The following is a 19,334-nucleotide window of genomic DNA, read 5'->3' as shown; positions in this document are numbered from 1 at the left end:
GCCGGTCTTGTGACAATTAGTAAGAGTTACAAATAAACGCCGTACAGGTCTACGCCCCTACATCCAGTCAGTGGGGGAATATGGCATAGGTTCTAGGAAAAGCAGGGGAGAGTTATTAGTAGAGTTTGCAGAACAGAATGCTATGCGGATAATGAGTACCTTCTTCCGCAAGCGGGATAGCCGAAAGTGGAGGTGGAGGAGCCCAAACGGCGAGACTAGAAATGAAATAGACCTCATACTCTGCACTAACCCTGGCATCATACAAGATGCGGACGTGCTCGGCAAGATGCGCTGCAGTGACCCTAGGAGGGTAAGAACTCGAATTATCCTAGACTTGAGGAGGGAACGGAAGAAACTGGCACATAAGAAGCCGATCAATGAGTTAGCGGCAAGAGGGAAAATAGAGGAATTGCGGATCAATCTTGGAAGAACGCTGACATAATCCATAAGAAAGGGGACGCCAAAGACTTGAAAAATTATAGATCGATCAGCTTACTGTCCGTTTCCTACTAAGTATTTACTAAGGTAATCACAAATAGAATCAAGAATACCTTAGACTTCTGTCAACCAAAGGACCAGGCAAGATTTCGTAAAGGCTCCTCAACAATAGACGATATTCACACTATCAATCAGGTGATAGAGAAATGTGCGGAATATAACCGACCCTTATATATAGCTTTCATTGATTACGAGAAAGCGTTTGACTCAGTGGAAACCTCAGCAATCATGGAGGCATTACGGAATCAGGGTGTAGACGAGCCGTATGTAAAAATACTGAAATAAATCTATAGCGGCTCCACAGCCACTGTAGTCCTCCATAAAGAAAGCAACAAAATCCCGATAAAGAAAGGCGTCAGGCAGGGAGATACGATCTCTCCAATGCTATTCACAGCGTGTTTACAGAGGTATTCAGAGACCTGGATTGGGAAGAATTGGGGATAAGAGTTAACGGGGAAAAGCTTCGTAACTTGCGGTTCGCTGATGATATTGCCTTGCTTAGTAACTCAGGGGACCAACTGCAATGCATGCTCACGGACCTGGAGAAGCAAAGCAGAAGAGTGGGTCTAAAGATTAATCTGCAGAAAACTAAAGTAATGTTTAACAGTATCTCAAGAGAACAGCAGTTTACGATAGGTAGCGAGGCACTGGAAGTGGTAAGGGAATACATCTACTTAGGGCAGGTAGTGACCGCGGATCCGGATCATGAGACTGAAATAATCCGAAGAATAAGAATGGGCTGGGGTGCGTTTGGCAGGCATTCTCAGGTCATGAACAGCAGGTTGCCATTATCCCTCAAAAGAAAAGTGTATAACAGCTGTGTCTTACCAGTACTCATCTGCGGGGTAGAATCCTGGACGCTTAAGAAAATGGTTCTACTTAAATTGAGGACGACGCAACGAGTTATGGAAAGAATGATGGGTGTAACGTTAAGGGATAAGGAAAGAGCAGATTTGGTGGGGGTACAAACGCGAGTTAACGACATCTTAGTTGATATCAAGAAAAAGAAATGGGCATGGGCAGAACATGTAATGAGGAGGGAGATAACCGATGGTCATTAAGGGTTGCGGACTGGATTCCAAGAGAAGGAAAGTGTAGCAGGGGGTACAAAAAGTTAGGTGGCCGGATGAGATTAAGAAGTTTGCAGGGACAACATGGAAACAATTAGCACATGACCGAGGTAGTTGGAGAAGTACGGGAGAGGCCTTTGACCTGCATTGAGCGTAGCCAGGCTGATGCTGATGACAGGGGGGGTGGGAGGTGAAGCAACACAGCATATGAGAGACGCCGTGTGATGTCGGGCTCCGGATTATTGTTGACCGCCTGCCGTTTTTCACGTGCACCCGAAGCTCGCCCACGAGCTTTGTTGCGTTGCACTCCCATCTGCATGTAGCTGCCGCAGCATGAAAATCGTACCCACCGCCTTACATGTAAGCATTCACTAGTAAAACGCCATATCCATTGAGCTACAGCAGTGGTGGCGTCATCGGTATATTTCATCGGCCCATGCCGGCATGATGAGGTTCCTGGCTGCCCGGTATAGTATGTGTTTAACGCTGGGCATAGAATCATGAAATGTAGGCTCGGTTCCTTGCTCCAACCAGTGGCGCGTGAGTTGTCAATAGTTACGTGCTGACAGGTGATGAGTAGTGTCTGGCGAGGTTCTGCGACATGCCCGGACTATGCCTCATGTTTGAGAACTACTATGGTTTGCGACGTATACGCCGTCTGAAACCTGTTTGACGTAGCACTTGCAATCAATCCATGCTTCAAATTCATCGTGCTATACGCGGTCGATAGTGTCGTATTTCTGTAGTTTGATCACCGGTAGGCACGGACGCGTGCTACAACGTCGTTCTCCTCACCGGTAAAAAAAAAAAAAAACTTTTTTAAACCTTCAAGACGGTGAGGGGCAGTAGAACTATGATTAGCGGCACAACGCCGAGATGTTTTAACGAGTTTTCAGCTGCCTGCGACCGCGTTCTGAATTGCGGAATCTCTGCAGCTCGTCCGAGTTCGGACCAGCGGCCGCAAAATTGAACGGATTAGTATGTGCTGCCATTCCGCCACAGTTTAATATCGAGCGCCTGACGGCGAGATTGCTCCGTGCCAGGATACGCCAGGAGTAATCCTTGTTGGCGGTTGCTGTCCACGATATCTATCGAGAGAACACAGCGCTATTCGCGAGGTGTCCAATGTGTGAATGCGCCGGCTTAAAAGCTGATTATTATCGCAAAAAAGTCTCCGGCACTACTTCGAGTACACTTTTGACGCATTTTTACTGCTCGTTCATGGAGACGGTACTTGATATTGGCAACTCGCGTGATGGTTTATTGGCCCGTGTTGTTGTTTCTCAGAGCTGACTGGGACTGAGCATTGCAGATGACTACAAGTACGTCACAAAACTGCTTATAAGCTCGGGGAACATCTTGTGCGAATCAGTGTGTGCCATGATGAGAAGTTGGGGCTAGGAAGGGGTTGCTTGGACCGTGTATCTGAAGTGATAGTCGTCCCAAACACGGGCCCCAAGTCTCGCCTCTGACTCTACGATGACTGTACAGAGCCAACAGAAATTAGGATAACTTAGCACAGCGTTAACATTCTATCGTTACCGATACCACTTGCCGCTCATTGCGCATACGCAATTGGGAAAGAAGCTGTAACGGTAGCGCTATCTTGAACGTTTTGCTTTTAATCTCCTGATACGAGGGATTTCCTCTGGTATAGCCATTTTGCATGCGATAACTTGAATAGGCCGTATTTTTGGAAGAAGCTGGCTCTATAATGTTCCAACTGCGATGTTAACGCCATGGTTCAGTTTATTCTACTCCGCCTGCAAGGAATGCGAAATATACAGGCTCCTGACTGACTTCCAGACAGGTGTGCTATGTAAAGAACACCAGTTCTTCAAATGGAGGTGCGCTGCTAATGATAAAAATGTAGTTGAACTTTGGGTACTCTGCTCTGTTGCAGCAAACGGGCCCCATTCTTTCGTGCCGTTCTTCTCTTTTGAAGCAATGACATCACTCCAATATGGCCGGGTGAGAAAACGTAAATACTTCAACGGCACGTAGAACCATAAATTCAAATCTTTCAGGCTTTCCTCGCTCTTCACTTCTGGTCTTTGCGTGAGACGTGGCGTGTTCGATTCGTGCACTTTAAAAAAAACAATAAACAAAGGACAAGAAAATAAGGTTTCGCAGGCGTCAGCACCGGCGACGTCAAATAACCTCCCACAAAAGGCGGAGAAATGAGCGAGTGCCGCAGGCGTCGAGAATTGCCGATGGCCGCCTGCTGCCCTCTGTGACAGACGTATTATTGTCCCTTATTTTGTATTGCTAGAATATGTCTGCCCATCCGTCGATCGGAAATCGCACGTCCTTCTGGCGGCCACACAACGCCGCCTTTCTTGCCCGCTTTCACCGCGGGCTGTCATTGGACAACGGCAGCGCTGTGACGCACGAGCGGCGCTTAGCCATTGGACGGCAGGACCCGGAAATTGCATGCGGGTTTGGAAGCTCTACAAAGGGCGCTAACGCGGCCAGACCCACACACTCGATCGCGATGGCGACGGCGATGGCGCTTCTTCTGCTGATCGGTTTGAACGTAGTAGTGGGAGCTCTTGCGTCCCCGGGACAAGCCATACCTTGGATGGGGCGGCGCGACATGAACTTGGCTCGCACAGGTAACATTTCCAGACACGTCATGCGGAACTGCAGCCGAAGACCGTTTCTTAAACCGGATTTTACGAATTCGTTGTCTAACGAACAAATTACAATCGTTTTAGAAGTGCCTGTAGACTTCAATATTTTTCATAATCTGATAACGAAAAATTGCGATTATGGTGCAAGTAAGCCCATAAGAACACAAATATACATTAAACTTTTCCACCTCTTGAGATGGAAGCTTATACTACGTTTAACTAAATTGCTCATAGCCATACGCGCCTAAAATTGCCGGTAAATATGTGCGGGTCCTCGGCATAAAGCATAATATGCTTGCTCTTTCGGATATATATGCATCAGTGTAGCCTGGCCAGCACATTCCTGTTCACACGTATATAGCGATAATTATGCAATTTTTGTGCGCGCCTAAGGAGAAGGCGCCATGCGACATAAGCGCTGTCTATCCTGTAAAGCCTCTGTGAAGCGACTTTCCGAGCTCCGTAGTTCAACATTAATATTCGTACCGATGCAATTACGGCAAAGGAAAGTCGATTAGCGAGATTTTGTATCTTGTGCGACTCTAATAAAATCAATGACTGATTATCTTTAAAACTTCCTGTAACTTCATGTGACCGCTAAAGGTGCGTAAAAATATTAGTGTACTGCAGTTTAGAGAACATGTCTGTTGTTTTCCGGAGCTCAAGACAACTAACACAGGAAAAAAGAACACCTCCGCTGTGCGCCATAAATTAGAATGACGTGAAACAGCCCACTAAGGTGCACGGCGTCGTAAGAACACGCGTACCAGCCTTTTCCTCATGAAGACGTTCTACACTATATCAAGAACCAACTTTCCAGACAAATGTTCTGGATATCTGAAACGTAATATGCTATAGCATCCTAAACTGAAAAGCAATATTGAGAGAGAGACAGAAAGCTTACGTATAACTGCCTATGTGGTAACCTTGTGGTGGGAGGGGATGTTGAGGGGCGTGTGGAAGGACGTGTTTCATTCGTAGACAGGTAAGTGTATTGTGGAGCTATTACGCATCGCGATGGAGACCTGTTGCAACTCCTTGAACACGCCGTCGAGCGATAGGAGATTCGTGTCGTGGTCAGCAAGGGCTATAGAACACCGGAAATGGCTTATCTATCAGCCTGCGTGATGAACATATGTTGCGCGAAATGGACAATTAAAAGAATTGCTTTCTTTTTCAGGCCCTAAGTTGAAAAAAAAAAGAAACTGAACAAGTACGAGGGAGCTTTAACAGGCGGCCGCTACCTTGGACATGAAGTATTGCTTTCTCAAAAAAAAAAAAAAAAAGAAGAAAGAAAGAAACGTGAGAAGAGATACGAATAAATTTGTCCTTCACAGATGCCTTGCAAGAAAACTCTCGCAAATGAGCTTTTGCTCACGATTTTCGCAAAAGTTTCTGATTCCTTTCTGATCTATCGGAAGTTGCTTGTGCAGCGGCATCTGAGGTTATCGTTGCGTAATTCTTGAATATCTAACACATTGCCGTTTGAAAGCATGGGTTAAAATGCGAGAACTTCATCCCCGCATGTGCTCATTGATGGCGCAATTGTTAAGCGTCCAAGTGTTCCAAGTGTCCAAGTGACTTGACAACTGCTATTTCCGCCAATTTTCTTGCCTGTCATTATTCTATGGTTCCGTGAGGTTGACCCAGAATTTTCCTCTCGCCCACCAACCACATCTTGCAGCTACGATGCCGGCCACGCGCCTATGTGGTCGTTTCTTAGGTCACGTTCAATCCGCCTAGACAACTTGCCTCGATAGTCTTACGAGCGCAGCTCTTAGGCGCCCGTTCCTGCGTTGAGCGTCTTCGTAACCGAACGAGCACCGCGAATAATAATAATAATAATAATAATAATAATAATAATAATAATAATAATAATAATAATAATAATAATAATAGCTTTATAGGGATCACGCGTTTACATGATGATGGAGGCCTGCAGAAAAAGCTGTCATAATGGCAGCTTGACAAGGCCGCAGGCCCCCGCACTGGCAACTTCACGTAGCGATAACAAAATCATGCAAAATTTAACATAGAATTCCACAAGCATTGAAAGATGTGCATACAAAAGAAAAAAAATACATTCAACTTTTATGGCATCGTGTTTCAATGTCGAGAAGTGCGAACCGCATACATTCAAATTTCAGGACACCATACATCTAACAAAGTTTTTAAATTCACAATCAACAGCATTTGTCGACAAATTCGACTTCGCCCTGCCATCTGCTAGCCGCCTGGTTAGCTCAGATGGTAGAGCGGCTGCCCCGGACAGGCGGTGGTCCCGGGTTCGAGTCCCGGACCAGGACGAATTTTTCTTCAACTATGAGGCTTTTCTTTCGAGGAACCCGCATGGGTTTCCTTTCTAGCAATTGCTACGAACGGGTGGATGTTTGATTTTCGCTTTATTCATCAACAGACAGAAGTTACTGCATACATCTAAAAAAGTTTAAATTCACAGTCAATTAAACAAACAGAAGTTACTACATTAACAAAGACAAATCCACACAAAGGCTTGACTTTAAACATAGAGCGTAACTCCGACAATATATTACCACCGGAAATATGTACAAAAAGCATTGTAATGAAAGAAAGAAAATGGAAGAATAGCGAAGTGATTTCGTGTTTCTTTTTTTATTTACTAAAGTAGTCACGGAAGTTTCTTGAAAGTAATGTTCTCAGGTTGAATGTTTTTCTTATGCGATTAATTTAACAACCTCGGTAGCCGGTTTTTAAACATTTGTAAACCATATGTTGTCCTACATGTTGTAATGGTTGGGGTCGGGCATGAAATAGGTGGTAGCTGGCCCATGCCGTCGTCCAACTTATTCACGCTGAGGACGTTGTTGAAGGTAGAGACTTGTTCTGATCGAGAACGAGGAATATGGAATTTATTTAAAGTATGTACATGAGAACGTCAAAGTTCATCAGTCTAACATGACTGAAAGAGGAATGCACATCGCAGCAGCGCCGAGGGGGTCTTGACGCGGCACGTCGTCGTCCCTACAAAGCGAGTCGCCGCAGCAGGTGGGGAAGGGTTCCAAGGTCGCTTCTGGGAAGCTCGCCACCCCCGCACCTGCAGCTCGCTGGGAAAATTTTGTAGGTCGGTACCCTCGCAGGCCGTTCGTAACAAGTGTCAACTTCATATCTCTCAAAAGTTCGTGTGTGACATGTGGTAGAGTGCTTTTTTGTTTACTAAATGGTGCAAGAAACAAGTATTATTCTTTATCTCTTGCTTATCTCGTTTGCACAGACGATAATCATAAGTCTTTGTAACAGGTAATACATTATACGTGAGAAATAAAGGTTCAGAGATAAAGGATAGTCGATGGGGATATTTGCCAGAACACGGAGAAACCTTTTTTGTACAACATAAACTTTATGCAGATTGTTGGTGTCGTAGAGGCCCAAACTAAATATCAATAATTAAGTCTCCAACAAAATAACGGATAATAGAGTAACATCATTACATTACATGGCAGTAAATTTGGATTTCGATATATGAGTCCAGCCACTTCCGATAGTGTTTTTGTTAAGTAGTTTATATGGGCATTCCAAGACATGACCTCGTGAAGGACAACAGCTAATGTTTTAATACACGGGACGATTTTAACAGGGGTTGATTTCAGCAGGACATTTTCATTTATTGTTATGTTTTTATTTCTAGCATGGAATAACACTGCCTTTGTTTTTTTGTGTATTTATTTTAGGCAGTTTTCCTCTGTCCATTTTTCTAGCTTAGCTAGAATTTCGTTCGCAAGGCGAATAACTTGGTCGGTTTCTTTCGCTGACAAAAATATACTTGTATCATCCGCGTAAATGAAGAATGTTATTGCTAGAGCTATACTGATGATGTCATTTATGTAGAGATTAAAAAGAAAAAAGCCTCAAAATATTGCCTTGTGGCGCGTCACAAGAAATTGCCAGTGGGTCCGAGTAGAAGCCTCCTATATCAACAATTTGCTTCCTATTTTGTAAATATGAGTGATTAGCGGACGCGGAGCGCAGCGGGGGGTGAAAGACGGCGATAGCGAAGACAGCACGAGGAGGAAAGTGGAGGAGGAGGGTGTGGCGAAAGCCTGAGAAGAAAAGCGTAGCGCCGCGCAAGACGGGCTCTGCGCCGACGACCCCTACAAGATGGCGCCAGAGCGCCGTCGTCTGTTCATCGATGACATGCGGCGAGCGGGTCCACCAGTACCATACGTACCAGTACCAGCCGCGCCACATTTCGCTCCGATTGCAACATGCCGCACGAGACAGATTGTCCGCGCTAGACAATATATCGCGAAATGAAAACATATATAGAGCTGCGCTCAAATTTCGCATTAAAGAGTACCGCAATCGTCGGTGAATATTTTTGTTGAATATGGCGTATACTGGTTAAGTATGTCATTCTGCTGCTGACCACGAGGTCGCTGGTTTAACTCCCGACCGCCACAGCGGTGGAATTTCAACGCATGCGAAGTGCATAAACGACCATGTTCTTATATTTAAATGCAGGTTAGAGAAGCGCAGTCAAAATTATTTCGGATCTTTCCACCACGGCATCCCTCATAACCGACTGTGCAATTTTGGCGCATTAAATCCCCACGATTTAATAGTTTTCGTTAGCACTCATTGCGCGTTTTATATTAACGTTTATGTCCTATATAAACGCCCTTCTCCGCAGCTGCCTTTCGCCGCCTAAGGAGGGACGTGGATGTGAAGAACGGGAACCTGGACCGCGTTGTCTGCGTTCTGCTCGAGCTGAGCTCCCCCTGGTGCGATAACGGTGAGTGACAACTCTGTGTCTGAATTACACTCATCAATGCGAGGTATTCTTCGTCTCCTGTAATTATTGTAACAATTGCGAGCAGTACCACGTCAGTGGGTTAATCACCTCCTTTTTTCCTGAACCGCACACCGCTGTCTTGCTTGTACGCTGTGTACTGCTTATATGCCAGAAAGGTTCTGCCAGAATATTCCCGCGTATTGCATGCTGCGATGATGTGGTTTACGCATGGGTTTGCAGCAGTGTTCGATAATGAGCAAAGCGTGATTTAAATGCCCCTTCCTGCGCAAAAAAAAAGAAAGAAAGGGGGAAAACTTCGATTTTCGGAAAACTTGCGTGTAATGAAATACCATTGAGTTTGCCCACTTCATCCCTGCGTCTTTGCGAACAGGAAACTGGCGTGCGCGCATGTGCTTTCGCGCACCCGTGCTGTTGCGCAATGTGATACATGCGGTGACCATCTCAAAGAGCTAGTTGGCGTTGGAACGACAGCGGTATACGTGTAATGTACAGCATGATTTGTTCAAGCTACTAGGATTTTAATCATTATGGACGAACCAGATGATCGGCAGGCACGCCGAGCCATCTGGCTCGGCAAGGTCTATCTTTCGAGAGAAAGCTGCTCAAGTGCGTAGTACGTGTGCTTGAAATATTCGATCCCGTTCCTGAGTGCATTTCCCATCAGGACGCTTGTGTTTCTTTGCCCCGTCCTTGAACTTGCGTACCACGTGTGCGCTTGTTTTTCGTGCGTGCGTCTAAATGTAACGTAAATAATGTTCTCTCGACCTTACTGATATTTTCGTGCAATAAAGAAAAAATAAAGAAGTGTGACTGTGGCCAATGGTTACGTCATCGATCGGGCTGCTATGCTGAGGGACAGAGGTTCGATACCACCATCACCACCGTCATCATAATCATCATTCTGGTTACGCCCACTTCAGGGCAAAGGCCTCTCCCACTTCTGCAACTACCCCGGTCATCTACTAATTGAGGCCATGTTATCCCTGCAAGCTACTTAATCTCTTCCGTCCGCCTAACTTTCTGCCGCTCCCTGCTACGCTTCCCTTCCCTTGGAGTCCAGTCCGTAACCCTTAATGACCATCGGTTATCTTCCCTCCTCATTACATGTCCCGCCCACTTCTTTTTCTTGATGTCAACTAAGATGTCGTTAACTCGCGTTTGTTCCCTCACCCAATCTGCTATTTTCTTATCCCTTAACGTTACACCCATCATTCTTCTTTCCATAGCTCGTTGCGTCGTCCTCAATTTAAGTAGAACCCTTTTCGTAAGCCTCCAGGTTTCTGCCCGTACGTAAGTACTGGTAAGACACAGCTGTTATACACTTTTCTTTTGAGGAATAAAGGCAACCTGCTGTTCATGATCTGAGAATGCGTGCCAAACGCACCGCAGCCCATTCTTATTCTTCTGATTATTTCAGTCTCATGATCCGAATCCGCGGTCACTACCTGCCCTAAGTAGATATATTCCCTTACCACTTCCAGTGCCTCGCTACCTATCGTAAACTGCTGTTCTCTTGAGATACTGTTAAACATTACTTTAGTTTTCTGCAGATTAATTTTTAGACCCACTCTTCTGCTTTGCTTCTCCAGGTCCGTGAGTATGCATTGCAGTTGGTCCCCTGAGTTACTAAGCAAGGCAATATCATCAGCGAACCGCAAGTTACGAAGCTTTTCTCCGTTAACTCTTATCCCCAATTCTTCCCAATCCAGGTCTCTGAATACCTCCTGTAAACACGCTGTGAATAGCATTGGAGAGATCGTATCTCCCTGCCTGCATGACGCCTTTCTTTATCGGGATTTTGTTGCTATCTTTATGGAGGACTACAGTGGCTGTGGAGCCGCTATAGATATATTTCAGTATTTTTACATATGTCTCGTCTACACCCTGATTCCGTAATGCCTCCATGACTGCTGAGGTTTCGACTGAGTCAAACGCTTTCTCGTAATCAATGAAAGCTATATTCAATGAAGTTATATTCCGCACATTTCTCTATCACATGATTGATAGTGTGAATATGGTATATTGTTGAGTAGCCTTTACGGAATCCTGCCTGGTCCTTAAGTTGACAGAAGTCTAACGTGGTCTCTGATGCTATTTGCATTTACCTTGGTAAATACTTTGTAGGCAACAGACAGTAAGCTGATCGGTCTATAATTTTTCAAGTCTTTGGCGTTCCCTTTCTTATGGATTAGGATTATGTTAGCGTTCTTCCAAGATTCCGGTACGCTCGAGGTCATGAGGCATTGCGTATACAGGGTGGCCAGTTTATCTAGAACAGTCTACCCACCATCTTTCAACAAATCTGCTGTTACCTTATCCTCCCCAGCTGCCTTACCCCTTTGCATAGCTCCCAAGGCTTTCTTTACTTGTCCCGGCGTTACTTGTGGGATTTCAAATTCCTCTAGAGTATTCTATCTTCAATTATCGTCGTGGGTGCCACTGTTACTGTACGAATTTCTATAGAACTCCTCAGCCACTTGAACTACCTCATCCATATTAATGATGATGTTGCTGGCTATGTCTCTTAACGCATACATCTGATTCTTGCCTATTCCTATAGTGCCTTCTTCATTGCTTTTAGGCTTCCTCCGTTCCTGAGAGCATGTTTAATTCTACCCATATTATACTTCCTTATGTCAGCTGTCTTACGTTCGTTGATTAACTTGGAAAGTTCTGCCAGTTCTATTCTAGTTGTACGGTTAGAGGCTTTCATACATTGGCGTTGCTTGATCAGATCTTGCGTCTCCTGCGATAGCTTACTGTTATCCTGTCTAACGGAGTTACCGCCGACTTCTATTGGACACTTCCTAATGATGCCCATAAAATTGTCGTTCATTGCTTCAACATTACGGTCATCTTCCGGAGTTAAAGTCGAATACCTGTTCTGCAGCTTGATCCGGAATTCCTCTATGTTCCCTCTTGCCGCTAACTCATTGGTCGGCTTCTTATGTGCCAGTTTCTTCAGTTCCCTCCTCAAGTCTAGGATAATTCGAGTTATTACCATCCAATGGTCACTGCAGCGCACCTTGCCGAGCACGTCCACATCTTGTATGATGCCAGGGTTGCGCAGAGTATAAAGTCTATTTCATTCCTAGTCTCGCCATTCGGGCTCCTCCACGTCCACTTTAGGCTAACCTGCTTTCGGAAGAAGTTACTCATTCCCCGCATATTATTTTGTTCTGTAAACTCTACGAATAACTCTCCCCTGCTATTCCTACAGCCTATGTCATATTCCCCCCACTGACTTGTCTCCAGCCTGCTTCTTGCCTACCTTGGCATTGAAGTCGCCCATCGGTATAGTGTATTTTGTTTGGACTTTACCCATCGCCGATTCCACGTCTTCATAGAAGCTTTCGACTTCCTGGTCATCATGATCCACCATGATCCCACCATCGGGGCACTTAAAGTCATCTTAGCAAAAAAATATAAATTATTCGCAAAGACAGCAGCATCACCCATCAGCCGCGTTCGGGAAAGTTGGCTTTTTATGATTGTTCTAGAGCGCAGGTGCCCGCTCCTGCAGCGAGAGTAGGCGTCGTCCCTGGGCGTCCTCGCAGCCGAGCGAACGAGCACAGCGAAGGATGAAAGAACGAACGCGGAGCCCGTATAAAAGACGGTGATAGCAAAGCGAAAGCGAGGAGCAAAGCAGAGGAGAAGAGTGCAGCGGAGCTAGGAGGCGGAATGTGAGAAGGAGGGTATGGCGAAAGCGTGCGAAAAGAGTAGTGCCGCGCATGGCGGGCTTTGCGGTGGCGATGGCTACGAGATGGCGCCAGAGTAGCGCGTGTCGTTGTGTGGGTGTTTGGATTTTGTGGCAAATGGACGTGCTTTTCGGGGCTCCGTGGCGACGACGAAATCATAAGTTTTTGTGCATACTTTGAGCTTGCTTCTGTTTTGAGCTTGCTTCTGTTTGCAATTAAATAGTAATTGGGGGTTTTCCTTTTCTTTCCTCTTCTTTCCTTCTTTCTGTCTCTCGTATTTCGGGTGCGCGGGTGTGCTTCGTGTACATTTGTTTTGCAGGATGATTAGAGCGTCCTTTCGTGCCACGTTTTCCAACACGTGCAGCCGAGTGGGACGTTGAGTGTTTGTAGTCTTTAAATAGTAGCTTGGAAGTGGCAAGACAAATAGCTATTAGTGGTTTTACTGTGCGTGTTTGGTAGAAAAGTGAGAGCGTGGCCGCGTGGTTGAGCGCGTGCGAGAGCGTGTCATACCTTTGGTCTACGCGGCATTGATTGTTTTTGAAACAGTGGTTTGGATCCTGTGCGTATCGGTTTTGTTCTAAAAGGCACGCGCTCTGCATTGATATAGCATTATAGTATTTGCAAAAAAGCCGTGCAATACACGGCGAGAAAGCCGGTAAAGCAGGCAGTACGGGGTGGGGGGGGGGGGGGGAGGTCCCTCAAGGCAGATGAGGAGGCGGGTGAGAATGGAGAGGGCGTCGAATCAACCGGCACACAATGTGATGTCGATACTAGGCTGCAGAAAATAGAGGCTTTCCAGGAAGAGCTTCTCAAACAGGAGCAAGAGCTCAAAAATGAGCTAAACAGGGAGCGTGAGGCACGGAAGGTAGTCGAAAAGAGACTTGAAGCAGCCGAGGAAAAGCTGAACAGGGAAGCCATTGTGACCGAAAATGTGCGTGACAATGGAACGCAGATCCCCGACGCGACAGGCGCGGCAGGGTCAGAGAAATACGTGGAACGCATGCAGGGTGATGAAGCTTTAGCTGGAAAGAGCAGCACCTACCTTGAGGCCGCTACGCGGAAAAAGCAGGAGCCCAGGGGGCAATGCCCCTTGTCGAGTCCGAATCACGCGGAAAATGACAAAGGGAAGCAGGGAAAGGTAAGAGAGAGTGAAAGGGTGATTATCGCTGGCGATTCAAACCTGGCTGAGTGCTCAAAAGCAATTGTGGAGAGAGTGAAAGGCGACAAAAAAGTGGCGGTAGGGACATTTCCAGGGCGTACACTGGGTTCTGTCATGGAGCGAGCAAAAGAAAAGCTCGCGGAAAATGCCCACGTGCGCAACCTCGTCATAGTAGCAGGTGGGCTAAATGACGTCCTAAACAGGAAAGGGCCAGGACTAGATCAGCGCTCGGCGAAGGGGGTGGACGACTTGCGTGAGCTATCCCCTCAGGTGCAGATCGTGGTGTGCACGGTGCCGGAGGTGCCTGTGCGTGACAGTCATGTACAAAGAGCCGTAGTGGCTGCTAATGAGGCAATATGGAAAACGAGCCGAGAGAAAGGCTTCGAGGTTGTCGAAGTAAACAGGGAAGTGAGAAGTTGTGGTGGTTTTAAACGGGACGGGATCCACTTCAATTACAGGCTAGCACGAGAAGTTGGCTGGCGACTTAGTGGTCGCGCTGTTGCTTTTTTTTAGGGGGCCCGCGGGCGCTCAGGAGGTCAGAGTAGATAATAATGAAGAAAGTCCCCTAGGGGTACACTAGAAGAGCATCGTCGTCGATAACAGAAAAAGGAGGAAAACAAGAAAAAGAGCTCGCATGCAATAGGCTACATAAACATGCAGGGCGGCAGAAGAAAGGAAAAGTGGGCAGAGATTGAGGAGCAGTTACACAGAGAACAAATAGGGGTGTATGCTGTTACAGAAACGCACCTTAGAGACTCACAAGAGCCGCCAGTTATTGAGAATTTAGTTATTGAGAAGGGTGCAACAGAACTAAGTCGGAAAGAAAGGGAGGGGGAGTGGGAACGTTCATCCATCAGCGAGCCAAATGGAAAAGAGTAAATTCACAATGTCAAGAGCATCTTTGGTTATCAGGTATAATGAGTGGGAAAGAAACTTGGCTGGGTGTTACGTATTTGTGGACCGGAAAAAATTGCACAGAGAAGAATAAAGAGTTAGTGGAATGCATAAGCGCTGATATTAAGGGTTTCGGGAGTGGTGCTGAAATAGTCCTATTAGGTGACATGAATGCCCACATACAGGATTTAGATGGCTATACCGACAATAACGGGAAGTCAATGCTGGACCTTTGTGAGCAACATAACCTCGTGATCGTGAATACAGGGCCTAAGTGTGAAGGACAGATCACGTGGGAAGTGGGGAACCGGCAATCGACCATTCATTACTGTCTGATGACAGAAGGAATTCATAATTAGTTGAGAGAAATTGTCATCGATGAGGAAGGGTTTAACAGCATAAGGAGTGACCATAAACGCATCATTTTGAAAATCGGATATGTAGTTGGGAAAGAGAGCAAGGAGAGCAAAATGGCCAGTCAAAATTTGAACGCTGAACAAAATAGCAAATACAGTCACTAGAGTTGAGGAAGAACTTGGCAAATGGCCAAGTAAAGAGTGGGAATATGGTGAGCTTCTAAGTGTAATAATGACAGAAATACGGAAAGAGAAACAACATGTTCGTTGGAAAGGAAAAAAGAAACCGAAAATCTGGTGGAACAAGGAGATACGATAAGCGATCGCCGAACGACAGAAAGCATCTCGAGAGCACAGGCAGTAAAAGAAGGCGCAGTTGCCACAGGATGAAGTAACCAGTAAATGGGAAATATACCGGGAGAAAAAGTCTATGGTTCAAATACTGGTGCAAGCAAAATTAAAAGGTGAAAGTGAGCGTTGGTTGTCAGAAATACGTGAGAAAAAGAAGGCCGCACCTAGAATATCTTGGAACCACATAAAATTATTAGGCAGGAAGTCAACAACAATACAACAACATATCTTAGACGAAGATGAAAACAGACTGGAAGGAGAAGCGGCAATAAATTACCTCCGAAAAGCAACAGCCGAATCTTTCCAAGGCAATGACGAGGTTGTACTTGATGAAAAAAAGAGCATGAAAGACACCCAAGTGGAAAAGGAGCTGGTGCTGACAAATTTAAACTGGAAGAAAGCGGAAGAGAAAATTCCTAAGCGCAAAACCAGAGGGCTAGACGAGGTTCCCGTTGGGCTGATAAATGAACTAGGACCAAAAAGTAAGGAAGCTCTGGTAAAAGCAGTGGAAAAAACTTTAAAAGAAAGACGAATACCAGACAGTTGGCGGCAAAGTAGAATGAATTTAATTTATAAAGGTAAGGGGGAGAAAGACAGAATTCACTCGTATAGACCGTTGACCATTGCATCGCTAATATACAGACTAGCAATGCAGGCAATCAAATTAAAGCTTCAAGCATGGGCAGAGAATAATGGCATTTTGGGAAAGCTTCAGAATGGCTTCAGAATAGGTATGCTTTTGGATGATAACTTGTTTGTTCTTACTCAGTGTATTGAAATATCAAAAGCAGAAAGCAGACCGTTGTATATGGCCTTTTTAAACATTACCGGAGCCTACGAAAACGTAGACGGCAACATTTTGTGGGATATTCTGGAAGGGGAAGGCTTAGGTAACGATTGTCTACAGCTTTTGAGAGAGATTTACCTAGAAAATACCGTTTGCGTTGAATGGGCAGGAATGAGGAGCGTTCATATCAACATAGTTCATATCAACAAGGGGCTGAGGCAGGGGTGTCCTTTATCCCCGCTGCAGTTTATGATGTACATGGTGAGGATGGAGGGGGCGCTATAGAAGGAAGTAATATCGGGTTTAATCTCTCATACAAACAGGCGGGTACAGTAATAGAGCAGCAACTCCCAGGTTTATTTTGTGCGGACGACATTGTGTTGCTAGCTAACAAGCAAAGTGATTTGTAACGTCTGGCTAATATCTGTGGGCAGGAAGGCAACAATTTAGGTTTGAAATTTCGTGTTAGAAAATCAGGTGTTATGGTATTCAATGAAAACAGAGAACAGACAGTGGAGATACATGGCCAAGAAATACCTCGGGTTACAGAATATAAATACCTTGGTATATGGATAAACGAAGGCAATGGATATATGGAAACACAGGAAAAAGCCATAACAGTAAAGGGAAAGAGAAATGCAGCCATAATGAAGCACAGAGCGCTATGGTGATACAATAGGTACGAGGTCCTCCGAGGTATGTGGAAAGGTGTAATGGTTCCAGGACTTACTTTTGGAAATGCGGTTGTTTGCTATAAATCAGGGGTACAATCAGGACTCGACGGGAACCAAAGGTCAGTGGGTCGCCTCGCATTGGGCGCTCACGGGAAGACTACAAATGAAGCTGTACAGGGTGATATGGGCTGGACTAGTTTTGAAGTGAGGGAAGCTCGCAGTAAAATTGAGTATGAAGAACGACTGAGGAATATGGAAGAAAGTAAATGGGCTGGGAGAGTGTTCAGGTATCTGTACAGGAAAAACATTGATTCACAGTGGAGGAAAAGAACTAGGAAGCTTACCAACAAGTATGCGGCCTGTAGGGTGGACAACACAGCAACAAAAAAGGTCAAGCGGAAAGTCAGAGAGGCCGATTTAATCTCATGGGTGGCAGCATGGGTGGCGGGTAACGTGCTGAAATTCGTCTTACGATGTTTAAGGAGCAGTCTTATCAGCCCCTGTGAATTTATGAACGGTAATAGCTCCTTGCCTTCCATCTTCCAGGAGCCAAGGACGCTCCAGAAGCAGCCCTCGTGGACGGAACTGGTGGACCAGAGGACGAGCGCCGGGAGGACGCAGCTCGCCCTTGCAGGAGCACCACTTGCAAGCTGTGAGTGCGCAGCACTCTTAATGCTACGCTGCGTTCTGGTTACCTATATGCAATTTGCAAGCATACGTATACGGATGTATCATCGATATTGTGTGACCCGGCCTGGTGGCCTAGTGGCAGTGGTGGTGCGCTGCTGAGCTCGAGGTTGCCGCTTGGATCCCGGCAACGGCGGCCGCATTTCGACGGGGGCTAAATGCGAAAACGTTCGTGTAATTAAATGAACGTGCACGGTAAAAAGACCAGGTAGGTAAAAACAAATCCGGAGTTCCCAATTACGGCGTGCCTCAAAATCAGAAGGCGGTATTGATACGTAAAATTAGAATTTAATTCATTTTGAACCTATGTTGTGTCTTGTGTTGGCGCGAAATACGATGGCGGTACTTTTCATCGCTTGCAATATTGGAAGATCAGTGTATACTTATTGCAAAGGGAGTTCTACACAATCGTATGTCCACAGGATTAAGAAATGAGCTGTAACGGTGCCACGACACGAAATAACTTTATATGAAGTAGAGGAAAGCACATTTCACTGCGGTTTCAATAACTCCGCTTACTTCTGCGATAATATGCTCACGAGATGACTGTCAGTTCAGTGAAAAGTGGCGCCATACTCGACATGTGAAATCGTGATGCCTTTCAAATGATTCATTTGCTTTATATGCTATGTAAGATGTCAAGGCATTAATTCGGGCTCGTTGTCCTGTCATACTGGGAACCTCAATAGCGCTAGAAAGGCAGGGATAGATAAATAGAAACGAGAGCAAATTGCCGTTTCTATGTCTGTCCCTGTTTTTATAGCAATATTGAAGTTCCGAGTATGTAAGATACATTAATGCCAGTACCTGTTGACTTTGCACTGGCGTTATGTAAGAACTGCTTTACCGTATTTTTCAGGTTCGCCAAAAGAAAGAAACAAGAAAAAAGGCGGCCTCCAGAGCAGAGTCCTGACTCTCAGTTTTACAGTGGCTGGTGATCTTGGCAACCTTTACATCACCGTCTTAGCACCCAGTACATGGCGCTACATAAAAAAAATCAAGGAATAGAAAATTAACCAACAAGAATAACTTATTGCTCTTTCTATCGCCGCCACATACCTACCAGTAACGAAATCACCGATGCTGCTTGCCATTTTAGGCCACAAGCTTTGAGGAATAAAAGTCAAAAGAAATTAAGTTTTGGAGTTCTCAGTCAAGCTGTGGCTTTTTTGTGACGTCGCAGAAAAGCAATATTGGAACTACACATACAGATTGGTAAATTGCGCTGAAAAATGAAGAAATCTTCGCATTTATGCTGAATCCGTTGTATGTCATGATAAAGAAAATGGAGGAAGCCATGCTTTTATATACGAACTTGAATTTATATCGAAAGTTAATTCCCTTGACAAACGTTCGGACGCCTTCAAAGGTCGTCAGTACAAAGACCCAAAAATATACATGCAAACAATGAAAACAATATGTAGACCACACCAGGATACATTCTACTATTCAAATTATAGACACAACCATCTTGTGTCGGCCGTTTTGAGCCGATGATGGCGGCTAAATCCTGCGCGAGCAAGGGAGGAAAGTGGGGAGGACGCTCGCCGTCTTCCGTCGCGCGGAAGGCACCACGGGGAAGGGGGGAGGCGTTCTACTCCGGCGGCTGCTGCGTATGGCGCGGCCCCTATCTTGAAAGCGATCTGCGATGGGACATAGTGCACGCCGAGTGCTGATAGATACATGTGCGCTGTTTTCATCGCTTAGTTCGCTTTGAAGCGAGAGTTAGCACAAAGGT

At 45.6% G+C, this 19,334-nt stretch overlaps 1 protein-coding gene across 1 annotated transcript; it reads left to right on the top strand.

Annotated features, from left to right (window-relative positions):
• The first annotated feature begins 4,073 nt into the window (after positions 1-4,073).
• LOC142581793 (uncharacterized) lies at positions 4,074-18,784 on the top strand. The gene is made up of 4 exons (XM_075691245.1): positions 4,074-4,183; positions 8,868-8,969; positions 17,456-17,561; positions 18,456-18,784. The coding sequence occupies exons 1-4, from the start codon at positions 4,075-4,077 to the stop codon at positions 18,532-18,534; spliced, it is 396 nt and encodes a 131-aa protein (XP_075547360.1). The 5' UTR covers position 4,074; the 3' UTR covers positions 18,535-18,784.
• The last annotated feature ends 550 nt before the right edge of the window (positions 18,785-19,334 follow it).

The sequence above is a fragment of the Dermacentor variabilis genome, chromosome 5 (assembly GCF_050947875.1).
Source record: "Dermacentor variabilis isolate Ectoservices chromosome 5, ASM5094787v1, whole genome shotgun sequence".
Taxonomy (NCBI): Eukaryota; Metazoa; Arthropoda; class Arachnida; order Ixodida; family Ixodidae; genus Dermacentor; species Dermacentor variabilis.
The sequence above is the reverse complement of the archived record's forward strand: the minus strand, read 5'-3'. Positions and strand labels throughout refer to the sequence as shown.